Below are 13561 nucleotides of genomic sequence, written 5' to 3'. Positions count from 1 at the left end.
CTCGCTCTCTTATTTCCTACCTTATCTCCCTTAATTTAAAGCCTCTCTCTCTCTCGCTTCCTCTCTCTAATTTATTTCTGCAATTATCCACTCATAGAAGCGAGGCAGCTAAAGGGGAAGAGGGTCATTTCTTCCGGGGTGAAGTCGAAATGGTGTTAACGTTCTCATACAACAGGTGACTGATAAACTGAGCATTCGGTTGTATTTTCAGGCACACGCGCACACACGCACACACGCACAGGCACACATATGCGCGCACACGCACGCACACATTCACAGGCATGCACAGTCACCGTTAAATACGGCCCCTGCAGAGTTCTTGGAATGTTTTCCTTCAGGAAGCGCAGCGAGCGGAAAGCTCCGACATCCCCCCGGAGGCCCCGGTCCCCGTGTCAGTTCAGGAAGGAGATCGGCTGTTTCTCACTCCACTGAACGCAGGAGACGGATGGCGTCGCTTGGGCAACGTTTCATGAGTGGCAGAATAGCAGTTATTTCCAAGATGGAATTAAGAAAACAAAACTTTTAGCGTAGAATCAACAAGTTCAGTCAATAAGTCGCTACTTTCCCACTAATATTACTGTATGAGGAATGCATTCAGAGACCTCCGTGAGCAACTCTGGTTTTTAAGGTTAGGCTGGGGCCACATAATGGGATTTTCAATCGTGAATGACAATGAAAAGATTGAGCGGCGCACATTTAACGACTCACATTTACAGCCACTATTCCACAAATCGCTCCTCCATTTCAGAAGCCCACTCGTCTACTTGCTGCTTTCTTTGGCTTTGCCATTGTGCAGGCGCACAATCTCATTGGCTGTGGAACATTATGTTTTCAGGCCCTGACGCACAGACACCAAATGGTTGTGGGAAGAGTAACCCCGATAAAATCTGGGATCTTATTGAGTTTGACAATTTGTATGACATTGTCCAAGGCTTTTTCTGACTTTCTACAAAGACTTAATTGAATATGGATCCATTAATTGCTATTAATCTCAATAGTTTTTTTTTTTTTACAATTTGTGTAGTATTTAAGGACTTTGCAGCTGTAACACCATCCCCCCTCTTTTCTTCTTTTCACATTTACACATTTCTCCATAAAGATAATTTTGCAATTTTGCAAATGGATGACTATGTTAGATATTTACACACAAGGTAAACAATCCGTTGGAAAAAAACAGATCAACTATTTTTAATGTGGATATTATGGCCAAGCAGGTAGAGGCATTGATTAGAACATCTAGGAAAGTCTATGATGTACAGAAAAGTGCATTACCTTACTGTAATACAGCCTTTAAGACCAAATTAAACTATACCATGATATTACGATATCCAAAATCCCAGTCGATATATCTATCATATCCATATATCTCCCAGGCCGATCGCCGGTCCGGTGATTTAGAAGTAGTCTCGTCTGAATGGGGCCGTGGTCTCTGTGAATCTTTAGAATCGGCTTCTTTGAAGAAACTCCAAACTGGTTCCGACCCGCTGACAATGTGTAGGACCAGCTCAATACACCTGCTGGTCTTTTCTGCCTTCAACAGGCAGAAAAATGTGAGACGGGATCAAAACTGCATTCCTAGCATTTCCTGGCAACACTGGGAAACAGATTTCGACACACTGTGAGAAAGGGATGTTATGTTTACTCCCCGGACAGTCCTCCCCGGTGTCTTACCTCTTTTGGAGGTGCAGAGGTTTGCGCTTGTGCTTTAAAACGGTGCTGATGTTCAGAAGGCCTCGAAACCCCTTCAGCGTGTCATGGATGCGACATCAAGTTCTTGTAGAAAGATCTCAAGATGGCGCAGGTCCGTGGGCGTAGCGTTGACGCGTAGCGACGGGTGTCAAAGTAGCAACACTGAGGAAACGCTGGCAGCTATTCTAAATATATTCCAGGTGTGGGCTTTTGGAAAACCCCTGATTTGGAAAACCCCTTATTTATTTTTTATTATTTTATCTTATTTCTAGCCTTTCTGCTTGGAATTTGAAGACTAGATGGACCTGTTCAAACTCTTCAAGGTTCAATGCTCATGGACATGATGCCAGGGACGGACTGGAGACTAGATGAAGCTCTTCAAACTCCTCATTCTTTCCTTAGATTTAGATCCCCTCGTCTGCCACAGTTAGACAATTAGTATCATCCCTCTAAGAGCACAGGGCTTCATGTACATCCCTGACGTGCTTGTTTCTCTCTTCCCATTTCTTCGTTGTCCTCCCACCTACCTTACACCAGATGACTATCTTGGACGACCATTTGTGCGAAGTCACTCTGACGTTAGTCGCAGTGCGCACACTGAGACGCGAGTCGTCGCCCTGCTGGTCCGATCTTAGGCTGCAAAATTGTTTTTACATTGGGACACATGCATGGTGAAACTGGTGCACGTGCCACTGGTTTGCGTGGGTTTCTTGGTTTCTCCTCCGTAGCGTTCTCTCCAGCGAAAAATAATTGGTTTTCCGTTCTCTTCTCCATGGATACTAGATGTTTACAGCTTGCCTCTTTCTCTGTCCTGATAAGGAGATGTATCTGCCTGAAGACTGCTTGTTAATATCAAATATGTTGACTATTGTCAGAATGGTCAAATAAGGGACTGTTTCTATAAAGCCTTCTCCGGAATCTTCTCGAAGTTTCTCCGTCATCCAGCTGGATGGTAGGGTCCCATTTATTCTCCTCGAGTATGGCAAGTTATTTGGCACAAAAATCAGTCCTAGAGTTGGAAATTATAATTTCAAATATCTTATTGCAATTTTTTATTTTTTATTTTTTGGTCCTTTCCTTTCGGCTGCACAGGGCTGCGCTAAGAAGAGCGCATAAGATAGGTCCCCAAAAACCTGTCATATTGAGGCTTTTCCTTGCGGTTTTGACTTAAAATAAACTTTAGCACTTCCTCTGACAGTAGTGTCAGGGATTTAAGGAAATATGGGTAAAAGTCTGCAGCTTCTCACCGCCTTGGAATAGAAATCTCGGCTCTTGGTGTGGCAGCCAATAACTGGATCTCCTGACGAACCTTTCCGTACGACCGAAAATAACCAAGTGGGGAAAGAGAAAAATGACGTGGATTAGTGTTTCGCTATGTGCATTTTTATTTATTTATTTGGGGTTTCAAGGGATTTGTGTGTGTGCGTGTGCGTGTGCGTGTGCGTGTGTGTGTGTGTGTGTGTCTGCCTCTCTGCTTGGCGTCTCTCCATGTGGCTGATGCAAAGCAGAACAGTACTTGTTATCCACTCTGGTGTTCGGGTTCCCACTGTACGGTTTGACAGCCTGGAACCAGCGGAGTGTGAAGGAGAGAAGAAAGGGGGAGATGGGAGGGAAGGGAACTCGCCACATCAGGAGTTTGTGTTATAGGTGTGTGTGTGTGTGTGTGTGTGTGTGTGTGTGTGTGTGTGTGTAAATATTTGTGTGTGTGTATACATGTATTTATGACGTAGCTAGTAGTATTCTGCAGCTGGGTGTTGTTTATGTGATTTATTATTGTGTTTAGTTTGAGCATCCCCGTTTAAACGTTGCTATGGAACCCGGTGTGCGCACGGTAGATTCCTGAGGCAAAGTGTGCTGACTGACTTTGATTTATTAAAAGTCAGTTGGATTAATTTATTACAGGCAGATTAATGCAAAGTCAGTTTGATTAATTTATCACAGGCAGATTAATACATCACGGTGCATGAATATTGGATCTCATAAACTTGCCACACTGAGAGAAATGAGTCATTCATCTAACTAATAAAGGAAGGAATCTCTGTCTGTGTCTGTCTGTATGTCCTTCGATTTTCTCGACAACCGCTCTCGATCCGATCGACTTCACACTCGGCGGTTAAATTGCTGGGGGCCTAAGGGCGTGCAGCGTCTAATTTGCTGCAATTTGGGCGCGGGGCACGTGTAATATTAATAAACTTTGAATAAACAAGCAAACAGCAAGCCGCTCAGCAAGGTTTCAGGGTTTTGCCGCTCTGCTCTTTGCAGCTGCCGTGCGGGGCTTCAGGGCGGCGACTGAGTCACTTACGTCCACAGTACAGCCCCAATATGTAGTCAGGTGTGTTTTTGCCCGTGAGAAAGAGTGTGTTTCCCTGTTGTGTGACTTGAAGTGGGTAATAAACTTAATATATATTCCCGTGAGAAACAGTTTATTTCCAGGGTGTTTTTCACCACGCGTCGCCACAACTTTCACGGTGCAACCCGTGGTGGATCAAGCTAAAAAAAAAGAATTGTACATTTTATTTTAACCCATATTTTTTGGGGGGAGGTTTCTCAATTTAGTCGAAAAATGTGGGTATGAATTTCAAACCTTTTAAACCTAACAAACGTAGGTTTGACAAATTTAATAAAAAAATGTTTAGTTGATCCAATGACTCAAATCCAATGTTTTGTTTTTTTTCAGTGCAACAGGTATAGGTTATCAGTATCCTTACAATTTTCTAAATACATAAATAAAAATATTTAAAATAAATGTAAAAGAAGTGTTATATGAAGTCATTCAAGGAAATAAGTCATATAGGTCACTGGTCCAATATAGACTGTATCTTACATCTATGGTACTTTGTAACTTGGTTTTAAAAGGTGCTATATAAACAAATTTTTTTTCATTATCATTTTTATCAAAACATTATTATTATACAAATGTTATTATATGGTAATACACAGATATTTAAACGTCTCAACAAAAATTAATTCACGCAGCCTTTATTTTTTTACCACGTTGCTTTACTAAAACTTTTTTAATGCTACCCAGACACACCTCACAGTGAGGTAGTGTGTACATTAAGTTGACTTGCAGCGTGTGTGTGTGAGCGTGTGATGAGTTCCACTGTGTGTTTATGTCCTAGGTGAGGAAACTGAAGGGATCCGACGAACATTTAAGTGTGGAGAGGGTGGGCAGCGGTCAGGAGGGCCTGGTGAGTACAGACACACACACACACACACACACACACACACACACACGCGCACGCACGCCTTTATGATCAGATTTTCCCCGCTCTGTCCTGTTCTGATCCTCCTCTCAGATCTCTATTGATAATTTTCTCTCTCTCTCTCTGTCTGGGATTCTGTGGTGAAGCTGAGCTTCACCGGAGGGTGGTTTGTAGCCAGGGCCAATCATCATAGGTGCTGGGATTTATTATCCATGACACAAGAAGGGCGCCCGAGATAAGGAGTAATATGATGCGTTTATTTGCCATTGCAGGGTTTAATACATAGCTGTGTGGAAATAGAAGGAGGGCTCTCCGGGGAAGGATGGAGCAAAATTGATGGACTAAAGTTATCTCTATGTTGTGGCTTTGGAGCGGTGTTGGTTGTCCAAGGCTCACAAAGGGGCGTCTTATGGAGTGTAATGTGTGTTTTTTTTTTTTAGTTTTGTTTTTTTTGATTTTCTGGATTTTCTGCTTTCATTTATCTTATGGTGCCCTAAGATGAAATAAAATCCACATCCAGGGCGTCCACATCTTATATCCACCATCAGTGTAGATAGTATTCAGTGAATGAAAGGAAAGGCAATTATACGTGTTGACCTTCTTCTCCCTTTATATATATATATATATATATATATATATATATATATATATATATATATATATATATATATATATATATATATATATATATATATATATATATATATAATTTCCAAGAGGGGATGGGGGGTATTATTAAATCAAAGGCAAAAGGGGAGGTTATGAACCGGTTCACCTGAAGATAAGGAAAATCATTTATCTTTATAAGAGGCATTTGATCGGAAAAAGGAATCCGGCGGCTTCCACCGCGAAACAAATGGCAGCGTATGTATCTCTCTTCTCCAGCGACGGTAACACCTGTTAAATCAAGTGCTCGTCTCTTAGATACACAATCAGAAAGTCATATCTCCCTGTCAGCTCTTCCCAGGCCGCTATAATTGGATTGACCTTGGTTTTAGAGACGCCGCTGATCTGCTGCTGCTGCTGCTGTTGTTGTTGTTGTTGTTGTTGTTGTTGTTCCTGACCGGTGATTCTGCCGCCGCTGACAGGTGCCGCAGCTGATCCCCAGCCGCCGCAACCGGAGCTGACAGTTTTTTAAAGTAGAGCCGGGTGGCAGGCGGGGTCTCGCGATGCGATCCGGTCACGATGTAATTCTATATAGATATGATGTGGTTTTGTATATCATGATAAATTCGACCAACTTTTCTGTTTTATACCATCTGACGTGCATCACAGTGTAACAGAGAAACTAAGTTAGATCATTTAGAATGTGTAACTTACAAATTGCAACGTTCATTCAGAAATTGAAACAGTAGGATTGAATCGTATTGGAGCCAGGATTTTATTTTTACTTATCCAGCCCTATTTAAAATCAAAGTCAAAGACATCTGGAAACCTCAAAATGTAGATGGAAAGATGGATATTTTGGACAGATGGATGGATGGACAGATGGATGCGATAATAATATAATAAATATAAATAATTATAATATAAAATATGATCTCCAACATACAGTCAGTTGTTGGTCAGTTGACCGCTTCTTGGTCTCCATCCATACTCTGTCACAGCCCAGTCTACACACACCTACACCTGTGGTAAGGGTGCAGGGAGGTTGGGGTGGAGTTGCAGGCATGTTGGGGTGGAGGTGCTGGCATGGAGGCGCGAGCATGTTAGAGAGGTGGGGGTGCAGGCATGTTAGGGGGGTGGAGGTGCAGGCATGTTAGAGGGGTGGAGGCATGTTATAGAGGTAAAGGTGGGCTCACTGGAATAATGCTGAAACTGCAGAATTTGGTGAATCCATGAACTCATGCAGGACTCAGAGTTTCCGTTAGAAAAAATTCAGTTTCCCGGAAAAATGGGAGAGAGTCCGGTCAAATATTATCAGTGTTGATTGAGCTTAAAAAAATGTATAGGCAGGTTATATAGAGAATAACATCATGAATACATGTCGACTTATAGTATTTTTTATTGAATATTCAACATAGAATAAGTCACATCCGTTAACGCCATTTAAACCATTTGAAATCAAATGATTTCAGTTTGTGATTAATAAGTAACAAGTGCAGCTACTTTACAATTTTGATAAAATCAAAAAACAAAACAAATATGGCAAGAAGGTCTAAATAAATAATACAAGTTTGTGGTGATGCATGTCTTTGGGTCAGAACTTAAATACTTGAATATAACTTAAACTATGGATGTATGTGTCATTGTCACATTACATCATCTTTCTGCTTCTCCTCAGAGATCTGGATACTGCGCTCTGTTGGGGGGGGGGTGTGTGTGTGTGTGTGTGCGTGCGTGTGTGTGTGTGTGCGTGCGCGCTTATTTCTATGTCGACTAACGTAATTGGTCAGAGGTGACAGGTCAAACAGCCAAACTGATAGGCTCTCCGTTGCAACTCGCTGAACGTGGAAATGTTTTATGATCGAAAGAGTCTGTTTTAATTTGACATAGAGGACATTATCGTTTTATCACCCAGCACTAATTAAAATCGTGCTTAGAGGGAATTATTTTCACCGGAGACCGGAAAGATTTTAACGAACAGATTTTCCTGGTCAAAAACCGGTAATTACCGGATGACGGAAACTCTGTTATCTACTGTTAGAGAATGAAGGGGGTCATCGGTCATTTCTTAAGTCCCTCTGAGTGTGAGTGTGTGAGTGTGTGAGTGTGTGAGTGTGTGAGTGTGTGAGTGTGTGTGTGTGTGTGTAGGCGTGCGCGCCTTGCAGATAGACTAGTACCCTGAATTATTTCTGCATCATATTTGCCCTCTGCATGTGACTGTTTTGTGCACAGCGTCTGTCGTGCTCGCGTCTCTAATTTCGGTTTCCGGCTCCTCTCCCCTCTGCCCGCGTCTCTGCGACCCAGTTAAACTCTTCCGGCGCTCTGCCTTTTTTCTTTTTTTCCTTATCTCTCTTTTCATTTTAAAGGGAATGAAACCTGAGCGGCGCTGCGCTCCTGACACACACTTCTCTTCCCTGCTCACTCTTCTACTCCGACGCTCGTGGCTTAAATTGCGGCGCACAATGGCGTCTGCTCGCTCCTAAGCTGATTACTTCCTGCTAAAATTGATTACACAAGGACCGCGCACCGCTCCCGCTCTATTCACAAGTTAGGGTGGCGGTGAATCACAAAAATAGGTGTACTGGCAGTCGTACTCGCATAATCCTCTGGCTGCGGCACCGAGGCTGCAAAATGATAAAGAGTCCCCCGTTATTACTGTATGTGAATGTTATGTCAGTTTATGTGTTATTTGTTGAATTCCCTTTTATGTTCCGGTGTTGAGCGTGCAGATGAATCTTTGCACGTTTCCCCCCCAAACGTCAGTCGCAGTTCCTCTTGCACCACGGCGATTTGAACGGTCGGCGCCCCGGGTTGGACGAGTCGATCTGCGGCCCGAGTGCCAGACACTGTCGCAAAACACAAGCCCTCTTGTTTCTGCCTCAGTGAGCAGGGCTGGCAGGATGGGTTGTCGTGATGTGATTTATTTCTTTATTTCCTCTTTATTTCTTCTTTATTTCCGCTCTAGTGTTACCGGCCGCCTCTAGTTGTACTATTGTGTCTAAAAGGAGCGTTTCTGGCCCCTTGTCTCCTTGCGGTGCTGTGAACCGATGGAGGCTGGAGAGAGGGGAGCCAGAGGTGGGGGAAGGTATTCAGCAGTCGGGAAGCCAGGAAGCCTTGAGATGATAACTTTGTTGTGGTTTTTAGCAACGCACGCTCCCTCTCGATTCAGTGTTTTAACATGAGGATTATTTTTTTGTACTAGTTACTAGTGCATGCCTGTTCAAAAGACTTTTTACGCATGGCACAGTTTAAAAAAAAATGTCCACGATTCAGCTCTGTGTTCCACATTGGAAGATGAAACTCGTACACTGGGGAAAGACACTCTTTGTGATGCAGTTGCAGAGCCCTGAAGCCCCGACCCCCCTGGCTCGCTGTTCGCTGTTTATTCAAAGTTTATTAATATTGCACGCGCAGCATGTCCAAATTGCACCAAATTCCACACTGCACGTCCTTGGGTCCCCTGCAGTTCACCCGCCAAGTTTGTGGAGGTGACAAAGGAGATACAGACAGAAAGCAGACAGAGATTCCTCCCTTTATAGTTAATAGTTAGATAAGGGCCATTTCAGATAACGTCCATAAACCAGTGGTTTTCAACCTGTTGGCTGTGCCCGCTAGTGGGCTGCGGGTGTACTGCAAGTTGGTCACTAGTTCAATGGCAGATCATAACGAATTAACAGAATGTATATATGTGTGTATATAGTGAAATACATTTTATGGTATTTCAAAATGTTTAAAAACATTATGATCAGATGAAGGTCACAAACATTTTTGAGATTTTCAAGTCGACCCTGAGTCAGAAAAGGTTGGGAGATTGTTCGGGAGCTGCGTGGGTCATTTTCAGTCAAAAATGGTCAAAAAAGTTGCTGCTTTTATCCAAGAGGAGTTTTGATGAAAGACTCAAGTAAGTTTCTTCTGATAAAGAAAAAATCGTCCTCTCGCACCCCCCCTTATCCCATCCAACAACTTTTCCTATACGACCCATCTTTCTCTCATCTTTTCTCTCGCTCTTCCTCCCTCCCTTCCTCTTTCTCTCTCTCCCACTCACTTTCTCTCTCTCTCTTTCTCTCTCTCTCTCTCTCTCTCTCTCTCTCTCTCTCTCTCTCTCTCTCTCTCTCTCTCTCTCTCTCTCTCTCTTCTCTCTCTCTCTCTCTCTCTCTCTCTCTCTCTCTCTGTGTTTCTCTCAGGGCTCCTCATCCTCGGGCCGCACCCGTAGCTTCTCCCTCCTCCCCCACCTCCCCCCGTCCTCCTCCCCGGGCTCCCAGAGACACCCCGCCACGCCCGGTAACATCATCACCATCACCCACCACAAGTCTCCGGCGGCAGCGCGGCGGGCCAAGAGCCAGTACCCGGGTCGGCTCCTGGAGGTCAAAGAGGTGGGTGGGATTTTTAATCGGTCTCTGGGAGATTGTTTGATCCATTTCTCCACATGGGTTCCCAGACGTTGGTTGAGAAAGGAGAAGAAGAACTCCTCTTGTTCTCTCGTTGGGGCGGAACAAAAGTGTTCCCTGCTCACCACAAGGGCAGGGAAGCTCCATAGATCAGAAAAGGTCCGCCCCAGCCCTCCATGACAGAGGATTCAGTCAGTCTAAACGGAATCGACCCCAAACAGCAACGCCAAGCACATCCTGTGAACTTTGCATTCAAAGCCTCTCCCCTCTGGCCTTAGGTGGACTCACTGGTGCAGTGAGTTCAGCAATATTTTTTGCCTGCTGGCAGGAGGCACACGCTCCACGCCGATTGCAGTGTTTTCAGTGGCTCTGCTTTTCTTCAGCAGGCGAGGGAGGTAATGTTGCTGCAGCCATGGGTGAGAGTCGCCAGGAAACGTAGCACTCTGTGCAGGGGTCAACATATGGGATCAACTCGATTTAAATGGTGCTCCATAATCTTTGTGGAGGATGACTGATCAACATCAACATGGCCACTGCCTATGGCTCTTATGCATATATTCGATTTATTTTTATCATGGTGGCACATTGTATTGCTAATCCCTCAACGTATAGAGTGGTCACTTTAATAGGTCCTCTGGAATTTCCATCAGCTGTGAAAACCCAAGAACTGCACCGTGCCTATACTTTGTTAATTATAAAATTCGCCCCTATTCTGAACTTCCAATTAGTTTTTACCTATGTTTGAAGCTTAAATCCTCATTAATCTTCTTCACTCTAAGTGCTCATCGACGACATCCCCATACACCCCTGCAGTCAATCACTATTCCCAATTTATCGTTCTAAAAGAACCATTTTCTTCTTTCTCCTCCCTAATAGCCTGTCAGCAGTTGGCGTATAGTGATTAATTGAATGAGATTAAGCTTGAAGCAAGGTTTGTGAAGCAAAAATGACTATAAAAAGCCTGATTGTCTGCCTGCCTTGGCCACTGTAGACAGAACGACTACGATGCTTCTTCCGTTTGGGGCCGTTTCCATGGACCTGTGTACCATTGCACTGAATTGTAGAGATAAAATGAATTCAATACATTTTTTGGCTGATGCACAGACTTTCAGAAAATGTTGATTGAGCTTTTTGTATCCGCTGGGAACGAGGGAGGGAGGTGGAAAAAAGACAGCGAGCAAGGAATAGAGAATTGAAAAGACAAAACGGGAGCAGGATAGAGAGAAGGGGGTGCAGGAGAATATATAGAACATACCAGATTTGCTCTTGGGCCGAAAGCTTTGATTACACAAGAGGGCAGAATCGAAAATGATAAAGATGAAGTGATAGGTGGCACAAGATCTGTCATGACGCTCGCTGTCCGTGTTTTCCAATAGGAATCCTTTCGGTTTTTACTTGGAGTGGCATTGAAGCCTAACAGGGAACATATAGATTACAAATAGTCTCGATTATCGGGGGATGCATGTCTGAGCTTCTCAATTATAACCTTGCTTAAAAGCACCCCCTTTGGTAGGAATACTTCCACCTGAAGCTATTTGACACCATCAGCGCCCAGGCACTGGAACAAGGCACACTCTTGTTTAGGCCCTTGCTTTTGGAACAGAGATGCTTTGTAAGGGGTTTCTGCCAGACAAAAAACTGATAACCCGCTCAAGGGTAAAACACAGTGCCTGGCTAGCAGCCTATCATGTGCAGTAATCAAAGCTTTGCTGTGGGACCTAAACCATCTTATATCACTGTCTCTCTTCCAAAGAACCGGACCCGTAGGGGAGTCGCCTCTCAGGCCGTATAGAGTCGCCTCTCAGGCCGTATAGAGTCGCCTGTCAGGCCGTATAGAGTCGCCTCTCAGGCCGTATAGAGTCGCCTCTCAGGCCGTATAGAGTCGCCTGTCAGGCCGTATAGAGTCGCCTGTCAGGCCGTATAGAGTAGCCTGTCAGGCCGTATAGAGTGCCTGTCAGGCCGTATAGAGTCGCCTGTCAGGCCGTATAGAGTCGCCTCTCAGGCCGTATAGAGTCGCCTGTCAGGCCGTATAGAGTCGCCTGTCAGGCGGTATAGAGTCGCCTGTCAGGCCATATAGCCACTTGTCATTCTTCTTGCCATTTAGACAACGCACATTTGGGCTATTGACATTCTTGGATAAATATAAATTTTTCATGCGGAGCCCTTTCTTTCAGGCCACTCTGGTACATTGAAGACCTCATAGTATTCCCCATTCAGATGCACCCCGCTGCGTCGCTGCATCATCACACTAAGAATAACTCTGCTAAATTAGATTCAGTCTGCCACGGAAAGGGAGAAAAGCGGTCAGCAGTGGGAACGGGAGACATTTCTCACCTCTCAGAGGCAGAGTGTGTTTCCCAAAGTGAGCCGAGGACAGTTAGAGTAAATATCGAGCAGATGGTCAGGTCATTAAGCAAAACAAACACTCGTTTGGTGCTTTCCTTGCAATTTCACCACAGATGGGCTCCCAGAGTTGACAAAACATGCTCCCCTCAGAAGTGTGATTGCAATTCCATTTGGGTTGGCTGTATGTTTCCGCCTCAGCGCCGTGTCCGTCAGATGGAGTCTTGAAGGTGCCTATTTCAAACTGATTGATATGCCCTGGTTTGAGGGACCTCTGTTTATTTCTCCCTCTTTCCTCACCTCCTCCCACCCTTGTCTCCAGGGGTGAAAAGCGAATGAATACTTGAAATCTAATGTTGTGCTTCAGTACAATTTTGAGGCATTGTACGAGAATAATATCTACATCTATTTAAGTAAAGAATGTGAGTACCTGTCTCCCTCATCGTATCTGCTTGCATTCCACCTGATGCAGTTGTATTGATGACAACAGGGCTGCCCCCTGGAAGTTGACGAGTCAAATTATCGGTCAGAAACCCGTCAGCCGTCTTTTTTTTTTTTTTTGATCAGTCAGTGTGCATTACAATAACAGGATAAAACGGATGACTTACAAATTGCGCAGGGATAACATTTCAAGGGGGAATCATATATATATTTTTATATGTGTGAATCCAACACGGCTCTCCGTGCGCCCTGATCGCTGTGCCCCGTCCCTCCGAATAAAACAGCTAAAAAACAGTGTGGGAGCGGGGCACGACTCGTAGACTTGTTAAGATTAATTTCTGTGCATAACGCATGGAAATTGGGTATTCGGGAAGAGAGTAACCCAGTAACCCAGAGAAAGTGTCCCCATTACCCACGGTTTTGTTCCATACTGTTCCATACGCTCTTGTTTCGTCCCATAATGAGAAGTAAAATAAAATACAAACGCACCGTTGTAGCGTGCCGATCTCGGGCACCCGATGCCGCGTCCATCGTCTGTACCGTCGGAGAGGGAGACAGGTGCACAAAATGCGCCCTAATCGCTCGCTCTCTGCGCCCGGCCTCAGGATGGCGCCCTAGGTGGCCGCCTATCTTGCGGAGCTGCCTCCCCCCTTGCCGCCGCCGGCGAATAGTCGAATTTTCGCATTGAAAAGCAGAATACTGACAAAATTTGGAGTACAGTACAGCCCAAGATGACATCCCATAAATGTTGCTTGTGGAGGGTTGGTGTTGTGCCAGTGTAGAAGGTGTGTGAACCTGCCTGCAGAGTGAACTATACACCACTTTACTCAGTAGTTCTCCCTTATGCTGCTGATAAGGGAGAACTGTGATCCATGGCGCAATCTGTCA

General features: G+C 44.5%; 1 protein-coding gene across 1 annotated transcript in view; it reads left to right on the top strand.

Moving 5' to 3' along the window:
• The window catches only part of LOC307235488 (oxysterol-binding protein-related protein 10-like), a gene marked incomplete at its 5' end in the record, with an annotated part of 71771 nt that overhangs the window by 33512 nt on the left and 24698 nt on the right, over positions 1-13561 (top strand). Inside the window, 2 exons of the mRNA XM_080007606.1 lie at positions 4812-4880; positions 9686-9874. Of these exons, the coding sequence (XP_079863732.1) occupies positions 4812-4880; positions 9686-9874 (258 nt within the window). The remainder of the gene's footprint in view (positions 1-4811; positions 4881-9685; positions 9875-13561) is intronic.

Source organism: Zeus faber (assembly GCF_960531495.2).
Source record: "Zeus faber genome assembly, chromosome: 1".
NCBI lineage: Eukaryota > Metazoa > Chordata > Actinopteri > Zeiformes > Zeidae > Zeus > Zeus faber.
This window is presented reverse-complemented; position numbering and strand designations above follow the sequence as displayed.